General features: G+C 37.6%; 1 protein-coding gene across 1 annotated transcript; it reads right to left on the bottom strand.

The window, feature by feature from the left end:
- Window positions 1-18001: 18001 nt before the first annotated feature.
- LOC122048320 (zinc finger MYM-type protein 1-like) lies at window positions 18002-20091 on the bottom strand. Its single transcript, XM_042609905.1, has 3 exons — window positions 19251-20091; window positions 18660-19051; window positions 18002-18583 (listed from the first exon to the last, which is right to left on the bottom strand). The coding sequence occupies exons 1-3, from the start codon at window positions 20089-20091 to the stop codon at window positions 18002-18004; spliced, it is 1815 nt and encodes a 604-aa protein (XP_042465839.1).
- Between the last annotated feature and the right edge of the window lie 1473 nt (window positions 20092-21564).

Genomic DNA, 21564 nt, shown 5'->3' with positions numbered 1-21564 from the left:
TTGGTTTCTTTGCTTAATCCTGCATACAAAGCTTAATCCTGCATACAAAGCTATATCTTTCTCGATTTGACCCAGATTATATTGTTCATGTAATTCTAATTCGTAAAAGAGTTCATCTAACTTAAGAATGGAAAGATCCCTTGAGACTTTGTATACATTTACTATTAATGTCCACAAAGTATTTCTCGAGAAAGCATTTAGTGCGTACCTTATTGTGTCGCAGTTTTCTGGGTTATGCCTGATTAGATGCAGGCCGTTGAGCATGTCTTTTAGTCGAGCGTGTAGTTGTGTGATCGTTTCTCCAGGTAACATTTTAATATTAAATAAATTATTTAATAATAAATCTCTTTTATTTACCTTTGATTCGTTGGTTCCTTCATGCAATTTTACCAGATGATCCCAGAGTTTTTTTACATTTTCGTAGGGCCCGACTCGATTAAGTTCTTCCATCGTTAGGCCACATTGAATGATGTTGATTGCTTTGTAGTTCAATTGCGTCTTTTTGATCATCAGAGGAGTTCAGTCTTCTGATTCTATCGGCTTTCCATCTATTATCGGAGGAGTGTAACTTTTGAGTATCGTGAACCAGAGTTCAATGTCGGATTTGAAGTAGCATTTCATTATGTTCTTCCAGTAACTGAAATTCTCTCCGTTGAACAATGGAGGGCGGACAGTGTTGTACCTTTGGTACGAGTTTGACATCTTTTCTAATAAAGAAAAAGAAAGGAAGATTTCCAAGACTCGTCTTGAGATTAGTAGTGCGGGATAAAAAATTTAAAAAAATATTACTTAGGAATTAAGAGAAAATATTTAAAAAAAAGATTTTTTTTAAAATTTCTCGAAAAATGGTTAAGTAATTTCAGAACTACCAGACTCTGACACCAATTGTAGGATTGAAAGAGTACGATAGAGAGGGGTTAATATCGCTTTTTTAAAAACACTCATTTTCTTTTGAAAACAAAGTAACGTAGCGGAAAATATAGACTCGTTACGGTTACTCGGTTTGAAGCCTAGGTCGACTTCTACTTCAAGATCCACGATTCTTTATTGCACCGTTGGACAATCCACTAAAACTTTTCTTTCTGAAAATTTTAGAGAGAAGTAGTTCGTACAATGAAATATGTAAGATGCTAGCAACTTACTATCTTACTTGAAATAGAGTACAAAACAAGCTAATTTAAAGTATACCGACACTAGATGTAGGATGTAACTCGGTTGTACGTCTTGAGTTGAGCAACAACTTGTTTGGTGATGAGTAGCAGACCTGTTGTACGAATAGGAGCTTTGCACAACAATGAACACAGAACAGATGTATAGTCTCAGACCTCGAGTCTCACTTTTATAAGAATCGTCAACGTTCGGTCGATCGATGCTTGGGTTCGATCGATCGAACCGGCTCTAGTCGTTCTTCGTTGAGATCTGATGCTGATTCAATCTTCGGACATTAATTACATTTAATGGTTTGGTTGGCCGATTCCTTTGCTCGATCGGCCGAATAGTGAATTTTCCTGTTCACCGAGATTCACACTTGATGCGCCTTTAATGTGATGATCGTTCGATCGATCGATCCTTGTATTCGGTCGATCGATCAGGTTAGCTTCCCATGTCTGCTTCTGATCGAACTGATCTTTGCCACATCATCAGTGTTCGGTCGATCGATCAGACCTTGATCAGATGTTGTTCTACTTTGGTCTGAACTTACCTCTGATTTGAGTTAGCCTTATTAGGTTGACCGATCCTCCTGTTTGGTTGATCAATCCTCTTGTTCGGTTGACCGATCAGGGCAGACCTGCAAAACAGAGTTATACAAAATATTCTTATAAAACAGAGATTAACACAGTAATATATGATGTATAAGAAGTATTAGACAGTAGAACTGTCTTGATCTCAATTTGGAAACCTTCCCGGTTTCTTCAGTTGGATCAACGACCTTAAATTGTTTCTATCAGGAATACGACCTCACTGTCGCTCCTCTAGTTGCTTACCTTAACCTATCTGCTAAACATAGTCCTCCAGACATGTTTGGATTTTATTGCTTTGCATTGGATCGACCACCCAGGATTGTCTCTCGATCTACGGTCCTCCAAACATATCGAGCTTCTCTGTCAAGTGTCGAATCCTCTCGACACACTTGATTTTTTCGCTTGGCTTTCATGATCTGTTAAGTCTTTTCCTATTTAGCCTCTAATTAGGACTTTTTCGATTAAGTAAATAGTCTGCACACTCAATCAATTTGTTAGATCATAATAAGATTTAATTTGAATCTTTGATAATATCAAAATTTAGGTTTGATTCTGGTGCATTATGTACCAATAGAGAATTGTCTTATTTCACACATTCAAATGAGTTTTTATCGAAATCTGTTATCTTTGATCTTCTGAATGATGCTTTTGGCATATGATAACAACTTCAGGAGAATCAAGACTTCAGTGCTTGTCAACACATGTAGGAGGGCGAAGCAGTGATAACAACTTGAGGTGGGGGCATTGGCAGTGGTAAGGACAACTAGAAACATGAGGGCGAAGCAAACAGAGTGAATAAGGGGGGTCATGACTAGGGGGTGGTTCTTCTGAATTCAAAATTCTGGTTCATCCTAGACCACGTATCTCATATAAAACTCTCCCTCACGTGCAAAGCGCGTGCACGCACCAATGCACAAAAAAGCCCTAGCCTCTCGATTTCCAACTCCAGCGCTGCCTCCCTCCCGCTGCCTCCCTTCTCGCCTGCGGCCTCCCTCTAGCGCCATCTCCCTCTCGCGACCTCCCTCTAGCATTGTCGATTTCTAGTGCTGCCTCCCTCCCGCTGCCTTCCTCGTCGCCTATGGCCTCCCTCCAATGCTGCCTCCCTCGTCGTCTGCGACCTCCCTCCAGTGTTGTCTCCCTCCCGTGACCTCCCTCCAGCGCCGCCTCCCTCCCACTGCCTCCCTCGTTGCCTGCGGCTTGCCTCCAGCATCATCTCCCTCCCGCAACCTCCCTCCAACATTGCCGACTTCCAACGCCCTCCCTCCAGCATCGGGGACCTCTAGCGTCCTCCCTCCAGCATTGCCGACCTCCAGCGCTCTTCTTCCATCATCGGGGACCTCCAGCGACCTCCCTTCTGCGACCTTCAGCGACCTCTAGTGACCTCGAATTCGATTCTAGCGGCCTCCGTCCTTGGCACTGTGTGTAAGAAAGTAAAAACCTTTTTGATTGTTGCTGAAAATTTTCTTATTTTTTTTTTTGTGCTGCTGATCCTTCTCAGAAAGGTAATCGTTTGAACTATAATTTATTTGGTTCAAGGTATTACAGTTCATGATATATGCCCTTTGATTTGCTATTTTTTAGAAGTTGGACATGAAGAAATTTAGTTCAGAGGATGTTTTTGTAACGTTTGGTACATACCCTTTCACATTTAGCTCGTAAAAATTCTCATGCACTATAAATTCAATGTTGATACAGATACTCAAGAAAAAAGGAATTCTCAGCAGTCATCTCATACAAATATAAACATTATTTGAGATTGGAATTGCTCAGTGATCTTGTATACTTGTTGAATTAAAAAGTTCAAAAATGAGAATTTCTTGAGGATTTTTGATAGAAATGGTTAATTATCTTGCATCAGGATTTTTCATCAGTAAAGAGAGTTTTATCAAATGGTTTGAGTGATTATGAGTTATTGAGTTTAACACTTGAACTTGAAGGTCATTGTTAGTTTTTTTTTTGTCGAAAATTACATACCCTAATTTAATTTATGTCTTTTTTTGCATATTGGTATTGTTTAGGTACAAGAAAAAAAATCATGGCATCTGACTCTTCATCAACATTATCTTTCATTTGACGATTTATGAATGATGAGCAATGTGAAGCTCTCCACATATTATGTAATTGTGGGTTACGAGTCATTCTTCAAATATCATGGACAGAATCTAATCCAGGAAGGAGATTTTTTTTTATGTTCAAAATATAAAGTAAGTTTTTGTTATATCCACACGGTATTATGAGTTTTTTAATTATTGAGTTTTGATTAAGTTGATTTGAAATTCAACAAAGGAGATGTGACTTCTTTTTATGGTATGACCGAGAACCGTCAGAGAGAAATAAGACAATTATTAATGAGTTGAAGAAGAATAACAATAAATTAAAGTTGAAGATTAGTGAATTGAAGAAATGTACTAGTTACGAGGATGAAGTTGAATACAAAGATATTCTGGATGATGGGAACAACAATCATATAATAATGCAGTTGAGTGATGAAATATGTTCATTGAATAGAAAATTTAGAGTTGTTATCGTTGTAGTTGTATGTACTTGGATTGTGATGATGAGTATGTGGTTGATGTAACTTATTTTTTTGATATAATTTGATATTGTGATATAATTCTAAATGTTGTGACGCTTGTGACATTATATTAATGGCATTGACTTCATGGAATGACCAAAGTTTATGTTATATTGACATTATAACAGTTGGCTGTGTATCCTTGTCGAGTGCATAGAATTGTTGTGCTTACTACTGAGAGAAGTGGGAAAGGAGTCAGTTGGTTATGTTATCATTTCAATCAAACTGATCACTGGTTTTTGATTTATGCACACTATGCTGACTTTTTTTAATTGTGGAATTGCTTGTGGTTTAAAAAATAATCATAATTATTCTTGGGATTTCTTGCATTTCAAAGTTCTTGTGATTTTCTTCCTTTTTTTTTCTGCTGAGATTGTGAGGTTTTATAGTTGTGCCGTTCTAGCCAATTTTTATTCTCCCTGTAGATGTGAGGTTTATCCAAATTCAAATATGCCTTGAACTGTATAACTACATAATGTCTTTTGTCATGATCAACTGAATAATGGCGTCACAAGATGTCTGTAACTACAAATAAATGCTATCATGCAAGAAAGAATAATTTGAATTTGATGTTTTCTCATTTTTATCTAGACATGACATTTCATCCCCTGGTTTAATTGGAGCAGCTGGGCTGATTAAATCAAAGGATGATAGAAAAGGTAGCCTCCCAAAGAACCATTTGTTCTAGCAACAACACTTTATTTATTTAATCAAAATTCTGCAGGTTGTTTGTCCAACCAAGCAGCTCAAAACATTTCTTAGATGACAAAATCATAGGATAAAAAACTTTCATGTTCTTCTGCTAATCAAATTTCTCTTATGCAAAACATGGGATTTGCTAGCTGAGCAAATTAAACCATTCGTTGAGATATGAAAGAATATTTCTGTAGCTTCTCAGAAGTGGACAAATACATCAACTTTGGGTGACAAAAAAGTTACAAATATTAATATAATCCTCTAATTAATGTAAATACATCACCATATAGCAAAATCAACCGAATGCCATCAATACATCAAATCTCATCCACTTATCACTATAAAATAATATCATGATCAAATGCACATTCCACATCAATACATTCACACTAAAATCCTGACAACCAAATCAAATCTTTACAAACAAATCAACATGAACTTTAGTTTAACACTAAAGAAGTAAACTCAAGCTAGCGCCACCATGATTTTGATTCTTCATCCATAAGTTTTCACAAAATCCAGCCTATAAAAAAATCTGCAGCTTTCAAATTTTATAAAAACCTACAAAATGCACAATATTTAAAATTATAGCATTACGTACACATTTTAATTACCAAACCGAAGGAAAAAAGCCATCACACCTTTTGTTGTATTATTCTAGGTAATTTGTCGGAAAATAATCAAGATGAGATGGTTGATGCACCTATGACATAATAGTAAAACATTATCAAGTGTATACTTAACTATAAACTATTTAAAAAACCAAGCTAAATTACTAAATGGTGTAATTTGTACATAAAATAAATACCAGTATTAAATTAGGCCATCTAATGAAGATTGTGAACTTGTATTAAAAATAAATACCTGAGAAAGTTGTGATGCCAATAATGACGGAAATTTGAGGGGAATGCAGCTAACTATAGCATTAATGAAAGCAATTCAGGTAGTAATCAGTGCAGCAATCGAAAAAATGGAAGTAACAGTGCTGAATATTGAGGGTGCTAATGGTATTGCAGGACAGTGTGACCCAGAAAACAGAAACGGAAGTGGAAGCGACAATGGTAGTGGCATAGACCAAAACAGGTTTGCTCAAAGAGAGGTCATCTTGAAGAAGTTTCGTCTCAAAAGAAACTTAAGGAATTTCGGGAAGAAGGTACTTAACTTTTTCATTTTTAACTTTATCAAGTAATCAATGTGAAACATCTGAATTGAATGATACTTCAAATTAAAACTATCCAGAGCACACTGATTGGAACACAAATATCTTATACTAGTCAATTCTGCTTTCTAGGTAGCAAGCAGAAACAAAATAAATACTAACAGAAAGTGAATGATATAAAGAAGGGCCAAGGAAAGTGGTATGGTAGTAGGTTGAAATGCCATCTTATAATGAATGAACCTCACTGGTAGTATGTTCGATCAGTATTAAATTAGGCCATCTAATGAAGATCGTGAATTTATATTAAAAATAAATACCTGAGAAAGTTGTGATGCCAATAATGATGGGAATTAAGTTTCAGTCATACTAACACTATCAATGGAGCTACCAATTGTTGGCACGAAATTTATAGGCTAAAACAAAAAAAATAAAATACAGTTTTAGATAGTTTAACATAAATTTTCTTAGATTAACATAAGTAAAAAAATACCAACTTGTTCATTGATTCGGTTATATTGTACGATGGTCATGCTGAAAATAGTTTGATCTACACCCTGTGTTTATAAAAAAAAAGACTGATTTAAGTTGTTCAAATGTAACAATAAATAAAAATTTGGAAGTTATGGAGTAGAAACCATTACAATCGTTGAAGCTTGATTTGTTTTACTTGATGCTTTTCTTTTCCTTGAAATCTTCTCTAACCCACATTTCAACTTTTTACCTGAGACTGTTTTCTTCTTGGTTTTAATTCCTTTCACTCCAGTAGAGTTCCCTTCATCATAATCAAATTCCCAAGATTCTTGGCTCACTTTTGATTGTTGGATATTAGATTCATTAATTTGTAACTTATCATCCGTCATTTTACACAAGCTTAATATAACATTTTTAACAACCTTGTAAGTGTCATATCTTTTTGCTGTCTTGGTAACCAACTGAATATTCAATCCATACAAATCTTTGTATCGCATGGTTTGAAGTACTTTTGGATCCAAACTAGCATTGTTGGTCATTGAATCATTAACTTAAAAATATTCAATTTTTACTTTTCTTGTCCACCTTTTCAGTACATGCTGACTTGGGATCTTCATGATATTATTCCACATAAATATTTTCAGAATATGAGAATACAAAATTCTAACAAATTAATATTTTCTGCAACTACACTCAATTTTTTCAGACTTCTTATCAAGTGTAACTATATGATGGTTTCTCTTTTTGTGAGGAGTAACTTTATATTTTGTAAATGTATCAACATCCTCACAAATTTCAAGACTAGAATCATGAGATAAGCACCACTCATGTTGAAAACACTTGTATACCTCAGGAGTATAAATTTCACTAGCATGCTTTAAAATCTCAATTGGAAACATTAAATATGGAACAGTTGTACTTGATTTGAAATCAGCTTTTAATTCCTCATATCGACGATCATCAAGAAGTCTTTGGAAGTGATTGAAGAAGTCTAAAAGCTTGTGTTTATAAGTGACATATTTTTTTACAATACTATTCATGCTCTTCTTTGGGTTGTAGTCATATCTGAATAAAATATTTGTCGTCCATATACTAAAACCCATTTTTTCTTTATATTGTACATGCATCTCAACCAATCATTGTCTTCAAGTGCATACTTGGTCAACATCATGTTCCATGCTGAAATAAAATCTTTCACTTCATCAAAATCATATACACATGAGGCAAAATGTTTAGCAAAGTCTCTAAAATGAGAAAAAATTTCACTCAAATGTATGGCGACATTTTGATAAATGTGTCAAATGCACAAACAATGATATGTTTCAGGCCATCTAGAAGCTAATGCCTTTGCTATTGCTGCATCTTGATCTGTAAAAATAGTAGTTGGTTTTTTCTCACCCATAGCTTTAATTAATATATTAAACAACCACTCAAAAGTCAAACTAGTTTCATCATATAATAAAGCAGCATAAAAAAGTATCGATTATTTATGATGATTAAAACCCACAAACAACGCAATTGGCAAACTTTTATTGTTTTTTTTTGTAGGTTGTGTCAAAGCAAACAACATATTTAAAATTAGCATAATCAACTCTCATTTTAGCATCAGACCAAAAAAATATTAGTAATCAAATCATTTTCATCAACTTGAATAACATACAAAAAATTAGGATCATCAAACTGCATTTTTTTGTAAATACTCCAATACACCTCTTGTATCCTCAACTCTCATATTTATTGTTCTTTTGGATTGTAAGTAGTTTTTGTAATCCTTAAGAATAAATCCTGAATTCTCCCTCCCACCTACTTGTCTCACTATAAGATCATGAGATGCTTTTGGGGGGATTCTCACATTACTTGCAATTTCAATCTGTTTCGCTGCAGAAAAAGATATATTTCTATAACTTTTATAGAGGTGAGTTTTGTTTTGACTTGAGAGATAATGATTATGCTCTTTAACAAATTGCACCACTAAACTTGTTTTTTTTTCCGATTACTAATCTTCATTTTAGTCTCACAATCAAACCTAGTTTCATCATGACTTGCTTTGACATAAAGATATCGTTTGTCTTTTCCTCTTTTGTCTTGGACACAATAATAAAAAATTCTATCAAGTAATTTACCCAATTTATCATTGTGAATTTTACCTCTTCTTACACGAAATTCAACTTTTTTAGCATATGCCAAATAAAATTGATATGCATCTTCTTCTGTATCAAATTCCAACCCCATTTGTGGTATATCCAAATATATTTCAATGTTTAAGCCTATAAAATCAAACAAACAAAGAAAAATGTATAAAAAGTAAAATTCGATATATTGAAACTCCATACATTCTCAATATGAATCTTATTATCTTCATCAATAACATCAAAGTCACCTTCTCGACTAGCTTCATTTTCTTCAAAATTCAAATGACGATAACTTGTAGATTCACCCTCCATGATAATTACTTTGATCTGGCTGAAAAAAATAATGAATTTTGGTCTAAAAAACAGCTACAAAAGAAACATCTAAAAATAACAAATTTATGTACAATTTTTGTATGTCTATCTTGGACTGTCAAGAAAGAAAAATATATATAACATCAAAGAAAAGGTATGGAAGCACATCTCTAAGCTTGGGAACTTGTCGACAAAGTTCAAAATCACTAGTAACTACAACAATTACACTTGTGAAAATCGAGAAGTAGCACTATTAGGCAAGCCAATTGTCAATTTTGGACAATAACTTGAAAACCCCATTCTATTAGTGGCATTAAAGACATCTTAATTTTGTTGGAAGAAAGTAAGAAATACACAAACTGTAAGTAACAATACTCAAATTGTATATACAAAATCAAATTTTAATTATAAAAAATTTAGGTAAATTAGAATTGTCGCCGCACTACTAAATAATGTTCCAAGCAAACAAAATTTGGTTTGCAACTAACTGATTGACAGACAAAGATTAAATCATCTAACATGAACTGTAATATCTTTAACTAAATCAACTATAGTTCAAAGAATATGTTTTATGAGAAAGATCATTGCCACAAAAAAAGATGAAATCATCTAATATGACTAGGAGGAAACATAAATCGAGAGGTTGAATGAAAAAGGGAATCGAAATTGCAGCAATAAACTATAGTTCAAAGGATTAGCTTTCTGAGAAGGATCAGTAGCACAAAAAAATATGAGAAGTTTTTCAACAATGATTACCTAATTACATTGGCGAAATGACAGAAGCAACAATCGAAAAGGTTCTTGCTTTGTTCCACACGATGCTAAGGATGGAGGTCGCTGGAATCCTTCTAGGTCACGGAAGCGAGGGAATTCGGGGCCGCTAGTGGCTGCTCGAGGTGGAGGACGAGGTAGGTTGCTGGAGGTCCCCGATGCTGGAGGGAGGCGGCGCTGGAGGTCGGCGATGTTGGAGGGAGGTCGCGGGAGGGAGACGGCACTGGAGGGAGGTGTTGGTGCAACATCCCTCAGGTCAAGGTTGACCTGGTTGACCAAGCTGAGTCTTGGTTTGAGTTTAGATGTTTGACAATAAGAAATTGATTGAAGAAGAGTCAAGTAGGTCAAGGTTGACCGGATACTTGACTGGGAAGTCCTAACTGGGATGTTAGGTAGAATGGAAGTCCTGGTGAGTGAAGCCAGGCAGAAGGAAAGTCCTAGTGAGTAAAGCTAGGCAGATTGAAAACCCTAGTGAGTGAAGCTAGGCAGATGGAAAACCCTAGTGAGTGAAGCTAGGTGAAAGTCCTGGTGAGTGAAGCCAGGCAGAAGGAAAGTCCTAGTGAGTGAAGCTAGGCAGATTGAAAATCCTAGTGAGTGAAGCTAGGTGAAAGTCCTAGTGAGTGAAGCCAGGTGAAAGCCCTAGTGAGTGAAGCTAGGCAGATGGAAAACCCTAGTGAGTGAAGCTAGGTGAAAGTCCTGGTGAGTGAAGCTAGGCAAGGGAAAATCCAGATGGATCAAGGATGATCGGACATCTGGTCCAAGTAGGTCAAAGGATTGATTGGATACTTGGCATGAATAGAAAAGTCCAAGTGGGTCAAAGGGATTGACCAGACACTTGGTGGGAAGTCCTAGCAGGTCAAAGGAGTGACCAGATGCTAGGCATGGTGTACCAACAGGTCAAGGTTGACCGGGTGTTGGTTTGGTAGGCTTGGGACTTGGTTTTGGGCAAAAACTAAGTACTGGATCGATCAGTGGATCGATCCAAACCTTTCCTAGCGAACAGAGAGCCTCTGGATCGATCCGTGGATCGATCCAGATGTCATAATCGATCAGTGGATCGATTGGGATGCGGCTGCTTCGCGCGATAAGCGCTGGATCGATCCATGGATCGATCCAAGCGTTTTTCCTAGAGCACAGAGGCGCTCTGGATCGATCCGTGGATCGATCCAAAGCTTCCCCGATCGATTGGGAACATTCGAATCGATCGGGATCCGACCGTTGGCGTCGATAAAGACCGCAGGCGCACGATTCCTTCGGTATCTCTTCTCCGATTCACTCCAGATCTCTCGCCAACTCCTCCACAGCGCTCTCAAAGATCAGATCGCCAGTTCTTGAAGGATCTTGGAAGCTTTCCAAGTCAAGAGGCGGATCAAAGGCAAGAAGAGAAGCTAGGGTTAGGGTTTTCTGTACTCATTGTAAGCTTTGCGCTTGTATTTCGTTTCCCTTTCCTTTCTTCTTGTACTGAGAGTCTTGTAGGGCTTCTCCGCCCTCGGTAGTTACCGAAAAGGAGTATTTTCATAGTGGAGGGTGCGTGCGTGGTGTGGATCCTTGGATTAGTCACCTCTTGTGAGGTGGATACCAAGTAAACCAATCTTGTTAGCGTTGTGTGATTGTTTCTGTTATTTTCCGCTGCATATCCTTGAAGAAACAAGCAACGCCAAGCGACGAGCACGCGACGAGCTATTCACCCCCCTCTAGCTACTTTTGGTCCTAACAAGTGGTATCAGAGAGAGGCCGCTCTTCACCGGAATCATCGCCGGAATGGTCAAGCATATCAAGAAAAGCTAGAGGGTGAAGAAGTTGGAGCAAATTCATCAAAGTCAAAGAAATCAAAAGGCTCAACTTCAAGATGCAATTCCAAGATGGACTTGGATTTGACACAAGGGTGGCTCCACCATACACTTCCACGAGCTTCGATTCTTGGAAATCAAGGATCGAAAACTTTCTTATGATGGAGATAGAGCAATGATTTGCTCTGATGGAAGGATTTGAAGCTCCAACAAACTCCAAGGGCAAGCTTCTCAAGAAAAGCAAATGGAGCTCGGAGCAAGTCCAAAGGTGCGATGCAAATGACAAAGTGACCAAGCTTTTGGTCAATTTATTGCCAAGCACCATCCTTTGCAAAATTGGAGAATTTGAAGATGCAAAGGAATTATGGAGCAAATTGGCCAAGCTTCATGAAGAGATCCCCTCCACTGTACAAGAGCAAGAAGTAACCAGAGAGGGTGACTCTTTGGAGCAAGACCAAGAGGAGGACTCCGAGGTTGAGAGATGCTCAACCTCCGAAGAAGAGGAAATCCAAGAAGCTTCATCCTCAAGGGAATGCAACGAAGGGAACATGGAGGGAGCATACTCCTTGTTTCATATTCAAGATGATGAAGCCTCCACCTCTAGGATTGAGGGGGAGCAATCCTTGGTGACGCCGGATCAAGAAGAAGGAGAAGCTTCTATATCCGGGTCAAGAGACAAAGAGGAGGAAGAAGATTCTACCTCCACAAGTCAAGAAAAATCAAATGGAGGAGAATCAAGGTCCGATCAAGAGGAAGCTTCTACCTCCGGATCCAAAGAAAATGCCACCCCTACAAACAAAGGTATAAATATTTCAATTAATAATAAAAATCATATTATATGTTTTGAGTGTAGGGAACATGGACACTACAAAAGCAAGTGCCCTAAATTGGCCAAGAAGAAGGGCAAAGTGACACCTAAGGGCAAGGTGAAGCCCAAGGAGATCATCCCCAACACAAAGAAGAGCAAGGAGCATATTATATGCTTCTCTTGCAATCAAAAGGGGCATTACAAGTCAATGTCCCAAGGGGAAGAAGGTGGTCAAGGCTCAAGGAGGCACTAGTCAAGGGGGAGCCTCCAAGGTAAAGAAGAAGGTATCTATTATTGAGCCTACCCCTTTACATTATGATAAAAAGCATGATAGTTCTAATTTTTATCATTTTAATGCAATTTACCATAAGAATAGAAAGCATGAGGGCTTTAAGGAAAAGCATGTGGCCCTACATGCCAAAACTACCCAACCTAAGGTTAGGAAGGTAGATAGACACTTGGGCGAGAACACTAAGGATAATAGATACGTGTCCAAGAACAAAAATGCTCATGGATCAAATGAAAAATCAAATACTAAGGACTTAGTGAGAGAAAATCAAGTCTTGAGATCAAGACTTGATAAAATTGAAAAGACCCTAAAAAGGATGGAAAATATCCTATTAGGGCAAAATGAGCATAGCCTAGGTTTAGGGGTGCAAAAGTCATTCAATGGCCATAGAGGTTTGGGATACAAACCCAAAACTAAAAAGGATGTGCCAAGTTATCATAGGGTTCCATATAGCTATGGAACAAACCCTAAGTCTAGAGGTCAAGTCAAAGATACAAGGGAAGATATCCCTAGAAGTATTTTTGCAACCAAAGTGACTAAGACTTCTAAGAAGTCTAAGAAAGTCACTAACAAGGTCACAAGGGAGGCTATCCCTAGAGTTGACCTAGAAAATGTGACCAAGACTTCTAAGAAGCCCAACAAGGTCACTAGGAAGGTATCTAGGGAAGTTATCCCTAGTGAGTACCTAGAGCATCCAAGGAGCACCAATAGGTGTTGGGTTCCTAGGAGCATCTTCTCTATCCCATAGATGGGTTGGAGAGTGTCAACTCCGATTAGAAGGGTAGTTAACCCAACTTTAAGGAAATTGACACTCAAGGAGCATTTTCAAGGTTTTTGTTAACCTTTGAAAATGAAATGGAATTATTATTTACTCCTTGAAAGAGTAAAATGTGCCTAATGGTGGAAGAATTGATTTTAATCTTAAATGACACATATTGGGAAATTCATAAGAACTACCAAGTTGGGAGTTTGGTATGTTCTTAGGAAATTTAAGGCAATCCGGGCCTTAATTTAAAAGTGCTACTCTGGTGAAAAATGAAATATGTCAACATTTGAGGATATGCTTAATTTCAACTGGCATAAATTAATCAAGGGAATTAGAAATGCCAATTTAGGCTTTGGCATTTTCATGAAGCACTTTAGGGCAATCTAGGTTTAAGTTGTAAGTTTAGCTAAGTTTTTAAGGATACTTAGATAGTTGATCTAGGTATATTTTATTTATGTTAAATCTTGCCATGATTGTTTGCCCATCATATGCCATGACATCATGTTTATTTTTGCATTCATGTTTTATTATGCAAAATCCAAAAATACCATGTCATGACTTTCATACATCATGTAGTTATAGGAATCTTTCTTTTGAAAGTTATTTTATTTTGATGTATGCCCTAACATTATCATGCATTAGTTTAATTCCTTGTAATTAAGGACAAATGGCATTTTAGCAACACTTATTAACAAGTGACATCCTAGGTGGATGTCTAATATCTTTAAAATGCCTAGATAGATATGCATGATCCCTAGATTAGGGCAAAACCAAAATCTACATCTCACAAAGACCTATAAGATGACTTGTATGTGTTTCAGTGCACATTAGATACAAGTGAGATGTTAGGATGATGAACAAAACTCAAGATGTTGATTTAGTGCATTCTTTTGAGTTTTAAGTTCATCAAAACACATCAAAACACATAGTTATGTGTTTCCCATCATTGGAAAGTTAATGTACAAGTCATGTGCATTAAGCCCAAGGAACATGGTGGGATATTGGTTTTTAAAATGTTTTTAAAATAAGTTTGGAAAACCTTGGTGAAGGTTATCTTTTGATAGTAATCACCATTGAATAGTTAGACACAAACTTGAAGAAAACACTAAAGTTTTTTTGCAAGTTCTTAAGTTTGTGTCAATCTTTGAAAATATGATGTATTTTCATAGAAATCTATTTTTCCATGATTAAGTATGCCCTAAATAATGTCTACACGAAATTTCATGATTTTTGGATTTTTGTAGAATTTTCTAGGGGTTTCTGAAGTTGACTGAAATGGAATTTCAGCAACTATCAGAGCTCCGATCGATCCGTGGATCGATTGGAGTGCCTGAATCGATCCGTGGATCGATTCGGAAGGCAAGTCTCCCGCGAGCAGAAGCTCGCTGGATCGATCAGCCGATCGATCCAGGGAGTCTGAATCGATCAGTGGATCGATTCAGAAAGGTTCAATCGATTGGATCCCAACTCCAATCGATCCAAGTTGCTGATTTTGGCTGGGAAGGCCTGATTTCAGCATCTTTGAACCCCTTTGAGTCTAGGAAACTATTCCAAACCCCTGAAATACATTTGTATACATACAAAGGGTGTTTTCATGTGAAAACAAGGATGGATTGGTTAAGAAAGGCTTCATTGAAGTTTAGGTTGAGGTTTGTTTCAAATTTTGAGTATTTGAACCTCAAAACTTCTAAATTTGGGTTTCCTAAAGGTTTAGGGATTCCAAGTCATTGTTGGTGCAATGACAGAAGTTACCACCATGTCTTTAGGGGGAGGGACTCTTTAAAGACATGAAAAAATTATTTTTCATGAACCTTGGAAGGTGGTTAACCTTCTGTAAAGAAAATGCTCATGTATGAGCTTTTGAACTTGAAATGGGGAGTGGATATCCTCATTATATCAAGTGGGAACTCACGTGGTTAGAAAATGCTCAAGGTTGAGTATTTGTCTACATTGAGGGAGAAGTTAGGGATAAATGAAGGTATGTGACCTTCATTATCGTGTTGATCACAACGAGTGATGTTGTGAACAACGATGAGCAACTCTTCAGGGGGAGAGTCGTTAACAAATGGATTTGTTGATGTGTACTCAAAATTGGGGCATGGGTTGATGTGTGCCCAAAGATGGGTTGATGTGTGCCAATAGGGGGAGAATGAAAGGACCTGTGAATGAGTGTAAGTTAGGCTTTCATTACCTAGAGGGAGTGTGCCCTCTTAGGGGGAGAATGAAGAGCTTAATTTATGTGTTCATTGCCTAGTGGCATGAAGATTGAGGCTATAGGATTAGCCTAACTTACATGGGATATTGTAAGTGTTATTGTGGTATTGTCAAACATCAAAAAGGGGGAGATTGTTGGTGCAACATCCCTCAGGTCAAGGTTGACCTGGTTGACCAAGCTGAGTCTTGGTTTGAGTTTAGATGTTTGACAATAAGAAATTGATTGAAGAAGAGTCAAGTAGGTCAAGGTTGACCGGATACTTGACTGAGAAGTCCTAACTGGGATGTTAGGTAGAATGGAAGTCCTGGTGAGTGAAGCCAGGCAGAAGGAAAGTCCTAGTGAGTAAAGCTAGGCAGATTGAAAACCCTAGTGAGTGAAGCTAGACAGATGGAAAACTCTAGTGAGTGAAGCTAGGTGAAAGTCCTGGTGAGTGAAGCCAGGCAGAAGGAAAGTCCTAGTGAGTGAAGCTAGGCAGATTGAAAATCCTAGTGAGTGAAGCTAGGTGAAAGTCCTGGTGAGTGAAGCCAGGTGAAAGCCCTAGTGAGTGAAGCTAGGCAGATGGAAAACCCTAGTGAGTGAAGCTAGGTGAAAGTCCTGGTGAGTGAAGCCAGGCAAGGGAAAATCCAGATGGATCAAGGATGATCGGACATCTGGTCCAAGTAGGTCAAAGGATTGACTGGATACTTGGCATGAATAGAAAAGTCCAAGTGGGTCAAAGGGATTGACCAGACACTTGGTGGGAAGTCCTAGCAGGTCAAAGGAGTGACCAGATGCTAGGCATGGTGTACCAACAGGTCAAGGTTGACCGGGTGTTGGTTTGGTAGGCTTGGGACTTGGTTTTGGGCAAAAATCAAGTACTGGATCGATCCAGGAGCTGGATCGATCAATGGATCGATCCAAGCCTTTCCTAGCGAACAGAGAGCCTCTGGATCGATCCGTGGATCGATCCAGATGTCCTAATCGATCAGTGGATCGATTGGGACGCGGCTGCTTCGCGCGATAAGCGCTGGATCGATCCATGGATCGATCCAAGCGTTTTTCCCAGAGCACAGAGGCGCTCTGGATCGATCCGTGGATCGATCCAAAGCTTCCCCGATCGATTGGGAACATTCGAATCGATCGGGATCCGACCGTTGGCGTCGATAAAGCCCGCAGGCGCACGATTCCTTCGGTATCTCTTCTCCGATTCACTCCAGATCTCTCGCCAACTCCTCCACAGCGCTCTCAAAGATCAGATCGCCAGTTCTTGAAGGATCTTGGAAGCTTTCCAAGTCAAGAGGCGGATCAAAGGCAAGAAGAGAAGCTAGGGTTAGGGTTTTCTGTACTCATTGTAAGCTTTGCGCTTGTATTTCGTTTCCCTTTCCTTTCTTCTTGTACTGAGAGTCTTGTAGGGCTTCTCCGCCCTCGGTAGTTACCGAAAAGGAGTGTTTTCATAGTGGAGGGTGCGTGCGTGGTGTGGATCCTTGGATTAGTCACCTCTTGTGAGGTGGATACCAAGTAAACCAACCTTGTTAGCGTTGTGTGATTGTTTCTGTTATTTTCCGCTGCATATCCTTGAAGAAACAAGCAACGCCAAGCGACGAGCACGCGACGAGCTATTCACCCCCCCTCTAGCTACTTTTGGTCCTAACAGGAGGCAGCAGGAGGGAGGCGACGCTGGAGTTGGAAATCGAGAGGCTAGGGCTTTTTTGTGATTGGGCGCGTGCACGCGCTTTGCACGCGAGAGAGAGTTTTATATGAGATATGTGGTCCAGGGGGGATCAAGAATTTTGGGTCTAGAAGATTCGCCCCCATCATGACTATGGGGTAGAGGTAGGCCGAGCTGACTGACATAATGACCATGAAGGTGACGGAGACAAGTTGGTGATGGAACTTGGAAGTGGGGGGTTTGCGCAGGAGTAGAGCCGATGGTAGGGAAACAACTTTCACCTCATAGAAGCTTTCATTTGTCATTCACTATGATTTTTTCATTAAGCGAAAAGATTTTTAAAGTTATGGCCAAAGAGCAAGCTCCCACAACTCCCTTTCTTAGCTATTGAACTATGGTTGTCTTGAAAACAAATCTTGAAAGATTGGAAAATATAAAATTGTCATGAACAATATAAATGTTCTTTCTAACTACCATCAAATGCAATAGCCGCAGTGGCGGATCCAGAGAAAAATTTAGAAGGGTGCTTAAAGAAAGACTAAAATTTTTTTTTACTATCAAATAAATATATTCAAAGATAACAGTACTAAATACAAATATAAAAATATGTGCATACCAATAAAGTAATTATTTTTTAATACTTGAACCATCAGCATCAGATCTAGACATACAAACAAGAGGAGACAGCTGGATCCTACGAGTGCTCATCTGTTGAAAATGTTGTAAAATTTGTTCATTTTCAATTGTAGCAAAAATGTCCTTCTCGATGTATACTACCAAACTGTCATTCATCCATTCATCCCCCATCCTATTACGCAAATCAGTCTTGATAATTTTCATCGCAGAAAAAACTCTTTCAACAGAAGCAGTTGCAACTGGTAAAACTAATGCTAACTCGATCAAACGATATACCAATGGAAAAATTGTATTCTTCCCCGTTTCAACCATCTTTTTAGCAAGACTTCCCAAATCTTCAATCATAGAAAATTCACCTCGTACATTTTGAATGTAAGTCTCAAGTTGGTCCTCAAGTATTGCACGATCAGTTAATGAAAAGTCCTCCGGATAAAGTTCAGCAAGGTGGAGTAGCTTACCAATATCAAATTGAGAAAAAGAGTCCTTTGGATCTAAACAAGCAATGCAAGTAAGTACCTCCGTACTTGATTCTGAAAACCGATTACTCATCTCTTGAACCATCATATCAAGAACCTAATATTGTAACAGTAAAAAATGAATAAAAAACATTATTAGAAATTAAATTCAATAAAATATTTAAAAATAATACCTGATAAAAAATTTCAACACGATAGTGATGAAAATTAGTAATCATTTGTCCATTACGTCTGCTGCGACCACGAGTTCTCATATTTTCTTCCATATTCGGTACTGGGATCATATGGTTACTATAAAATTTGTTGACGACGTCCAAAAAATTCTCCCATCCTTCCTCTCTCAATTTTTGTAATCGAACTTTCATTGTCTTGATCAAACTGACAGCTAGTACAATGTTTTGATCCTTTTGTTGTAAGGCAAGTGACAATTCATTTGTGATTCCCAATAAAGATTTCATCAAATGCATCACAAACACAAATTCATAACTCTCCATCTTATCAATTAAACTGGTGGCGATACCACTATTATCATCATTAGTACCATCATCATACACATTTTCAAGCACTTGTAAAACAGAAGTCCACGTAGACATCAAACGGATAATAGTCATGTAATGTGAACCCCAACGAGTATCCCCTGGTCGTTTTAAACTGATTTCCTGATTTTTTTCCTTTGCCACTAACAATATCTCCTTTCTCCAAACATTCTACAAGTCTATCATGTTCAAGTTGTCTAAACTTATCTTTTCTTTTGCATGAAGCACCAGTAATATTCACAATCATAGTAACATATTGGAAGAAATCACTCACAATTCGATTACTTTTAGCAACTGCAACAACAACTAGTTGAAGTTGGTGAGCAAAACAATGGACATACCTTGCATATGAATTTTCCTTCAATATAAGAGCCTTCAATCCATTATACTCACCTCGCATATTTGAAGCTCCATCGTATCCTTGACCTCTCAATCTTGATAATGACAACTTATGTTTTGCAAACAATTCATCAATAGCCTTCTTTAAAGAAATAGCAGAAGTGTCAGACACATGTACAATAGCAAGAAATCTTTCAATAACACATCCATATTTGTTCACGTATCTTAAAACAACTCCCATTTGTTCTTTGACTGAAATATCTCGACACTCATCAACCATAAGAGAAAATATATTATCTTTTATATCATTAAGAATGACATTTGTGACTTCAGCAGCACAAGCCTGTGTTAAATCCTTTTGAACTGTTGGAGACTTCATTTGATTGTTTCCAGGGGCATTTTCATTCATGGTCTTGGCAACCTCATCATTTCTTTGGGTATACCACTCAATCAATTCAAGAAAGTTACCTTTATTTGAAGAATTCAATGACTCGTCATGTCCACGGAAAGGCAAACCTTGTTTCAAAAGAAAGCGTGTAACATCTAAAGTTACCGTTAATCGAGTGCGATATGCAACCTCCATTTCACGCCCCTGTGCTTGTAGCAAATGTGACACACTTTGTCGTTGATTTTTAAAAGCCTCAAGTTGTGTTCTCGCATCATTGTGAGCACTAGCTACACCACCAACATGCGTATTAAATACTTCCATTGCTTTTCTCCAATTAGTCATCCCTGAATTAGTAAATGCCTCATCTCCAACTCGACATCCTCTATGAGAATTTTTAAAGAGATAACACCAAAAACAAAAAGCTGCATCTTTTGATATGCTATACTCTAACCATGAAAATTTTTTAAACCAAGCAACTTGGAAACTTCTATGCTCTTTACCAAATTGTCTTTGGGGATAACTATGACCAAATGGTTGACAAGGTCCTCTAATCAAATATTCTCTTCGAATCTGATCTCTAATAGAAATATCAAATTCATTAATTGGTTTGCGTAGCCCTGGGTCACTAACAACATCATCCGGGTTGAATTCAACACGAGAATATTTTTTCTTACTATTTTCTTCCATAGAATTCTTAGAAGACTCAATACTTCGTTTTAAAAATTTCTCCATAACCTATGTCAATTTCTCAAAATTATTAATCTATACAATCAACATAACAATTAATGTACTACCAAATATAAATCATGAAATTAGAAATTAGATGAAATAAGGAACAAAATTCACCTAAAATTGAAGAGATTTTGCTTGTTGTGGAGAATCACCAGCGGAGCACAATGGCAGCAGCGTCGATAGTGGCAGGCTGGCAGCGACGTCGACGGAACAGGCTAATCGTGAACAGTAGTGGTGTCACTGGCGTGAAGCGTCGACGAAGTGAAGAGACGATAAAGATGAGGGCAACGGTTTAGGGAGACTGGAGAGGGGGAAATAATGAGATCTCTTAATGCGATTAAGGTTTTTGATTTAAAGAAGAAATTAGAAAGGATTAGATTGGAAAAAAAGGGTTCGGCGGCTGATGAAAAAGAAAACGAAACTTGGCTGTGGCAGAAAAAAGATTTTACTGTGGCAGAAAAAGGATCGAAACAAGAAAGGGAAAAAGGTGTTTTTAATGGCACTTTTGTGAAAAAGTCCAATAATTTTAAACAATTATAATTATGCCCTCAATTTTTTAATCATAATTATTTTTTTTTCTTCAAAAGGAAGGGGGTGCTTCCGCACCCCCTCGCGCCCCCCTGCTTCCGCCAGTGAATAGCAGAGTTGGATATTGAATACAAACTAAAAAGAATTTGCATGTCTCACAGTGTAGTGAAGACGGTGGACGCATAATATTTTTGGCATAATAGTCAGGAATCGATTATCAGGGATTGATGACATGAGGTTTATCGTACCGTGTATCTATGATCTGTGTATCTACATTTACCTTCCTTCATATCCGTGAGGCCGACACTAGGGCCCGCTAAGATTGCGGATTTATTTTTTTTTTTTAAGAATTTGTAAGATTAATTCATAAATGACCTTTTATAATAATTAGGGGATAAACAGATGGTCTGGAAAAAAATTTTAATGATATTTTTTTCTTGATAAATTTAAACTATTATTCATTTTTTTTTCAAAAAAAGGTTGTTTCATCTTTAGTTTTTTTAAAATTTATATTTGAAAAAAATAAAAAAAATAAAAATTTATCATAACCTTCAC

This window comes from Zingiber officinale, chromosome 2B (assembly GCF_018446385.1).
Source record: "Zingiber officinale cultivar Zhangliang chromosome 2B, Zo_v1.1, whole genome shotgun sequence".
Lineage (NCBI taxonomy): Eukaryota > Viridiplantae > Streptophyta > Magnoliopsida > Zingiberales > Zingiberaceae > Zingiber > Zingiber officinale.
Note: the sequence above shows the minus strand (reverse complement) of the source record. Positions and strands in the feature narration are given on the sequence as shown.

Excerpts from the sequence above, each read along its gene's own strand:
- LOC122048320 (XM_042609905.1), bottom strand. The coding sequence starts at position 20,091 with ATGACTAATTGGAGAAAAGCAATGGAAGTATTTAATACGCATGTTGGT. Across the intron at positions 19,052-19,250 it reads TATGATTGTGAATATTACTG|TGCTTGAAAATGTGTATGAT; the intron begins GTGCTTCATGCA and ends CTGTTTTACAAG. Across the intron at positions 18,584-18,659 it reads GTGTTGAAATTTTTTATCAG|GTTCTTGATATGATGGTTCA; the intron begins GTATTATTTTTA and ends TTACAATATTAG.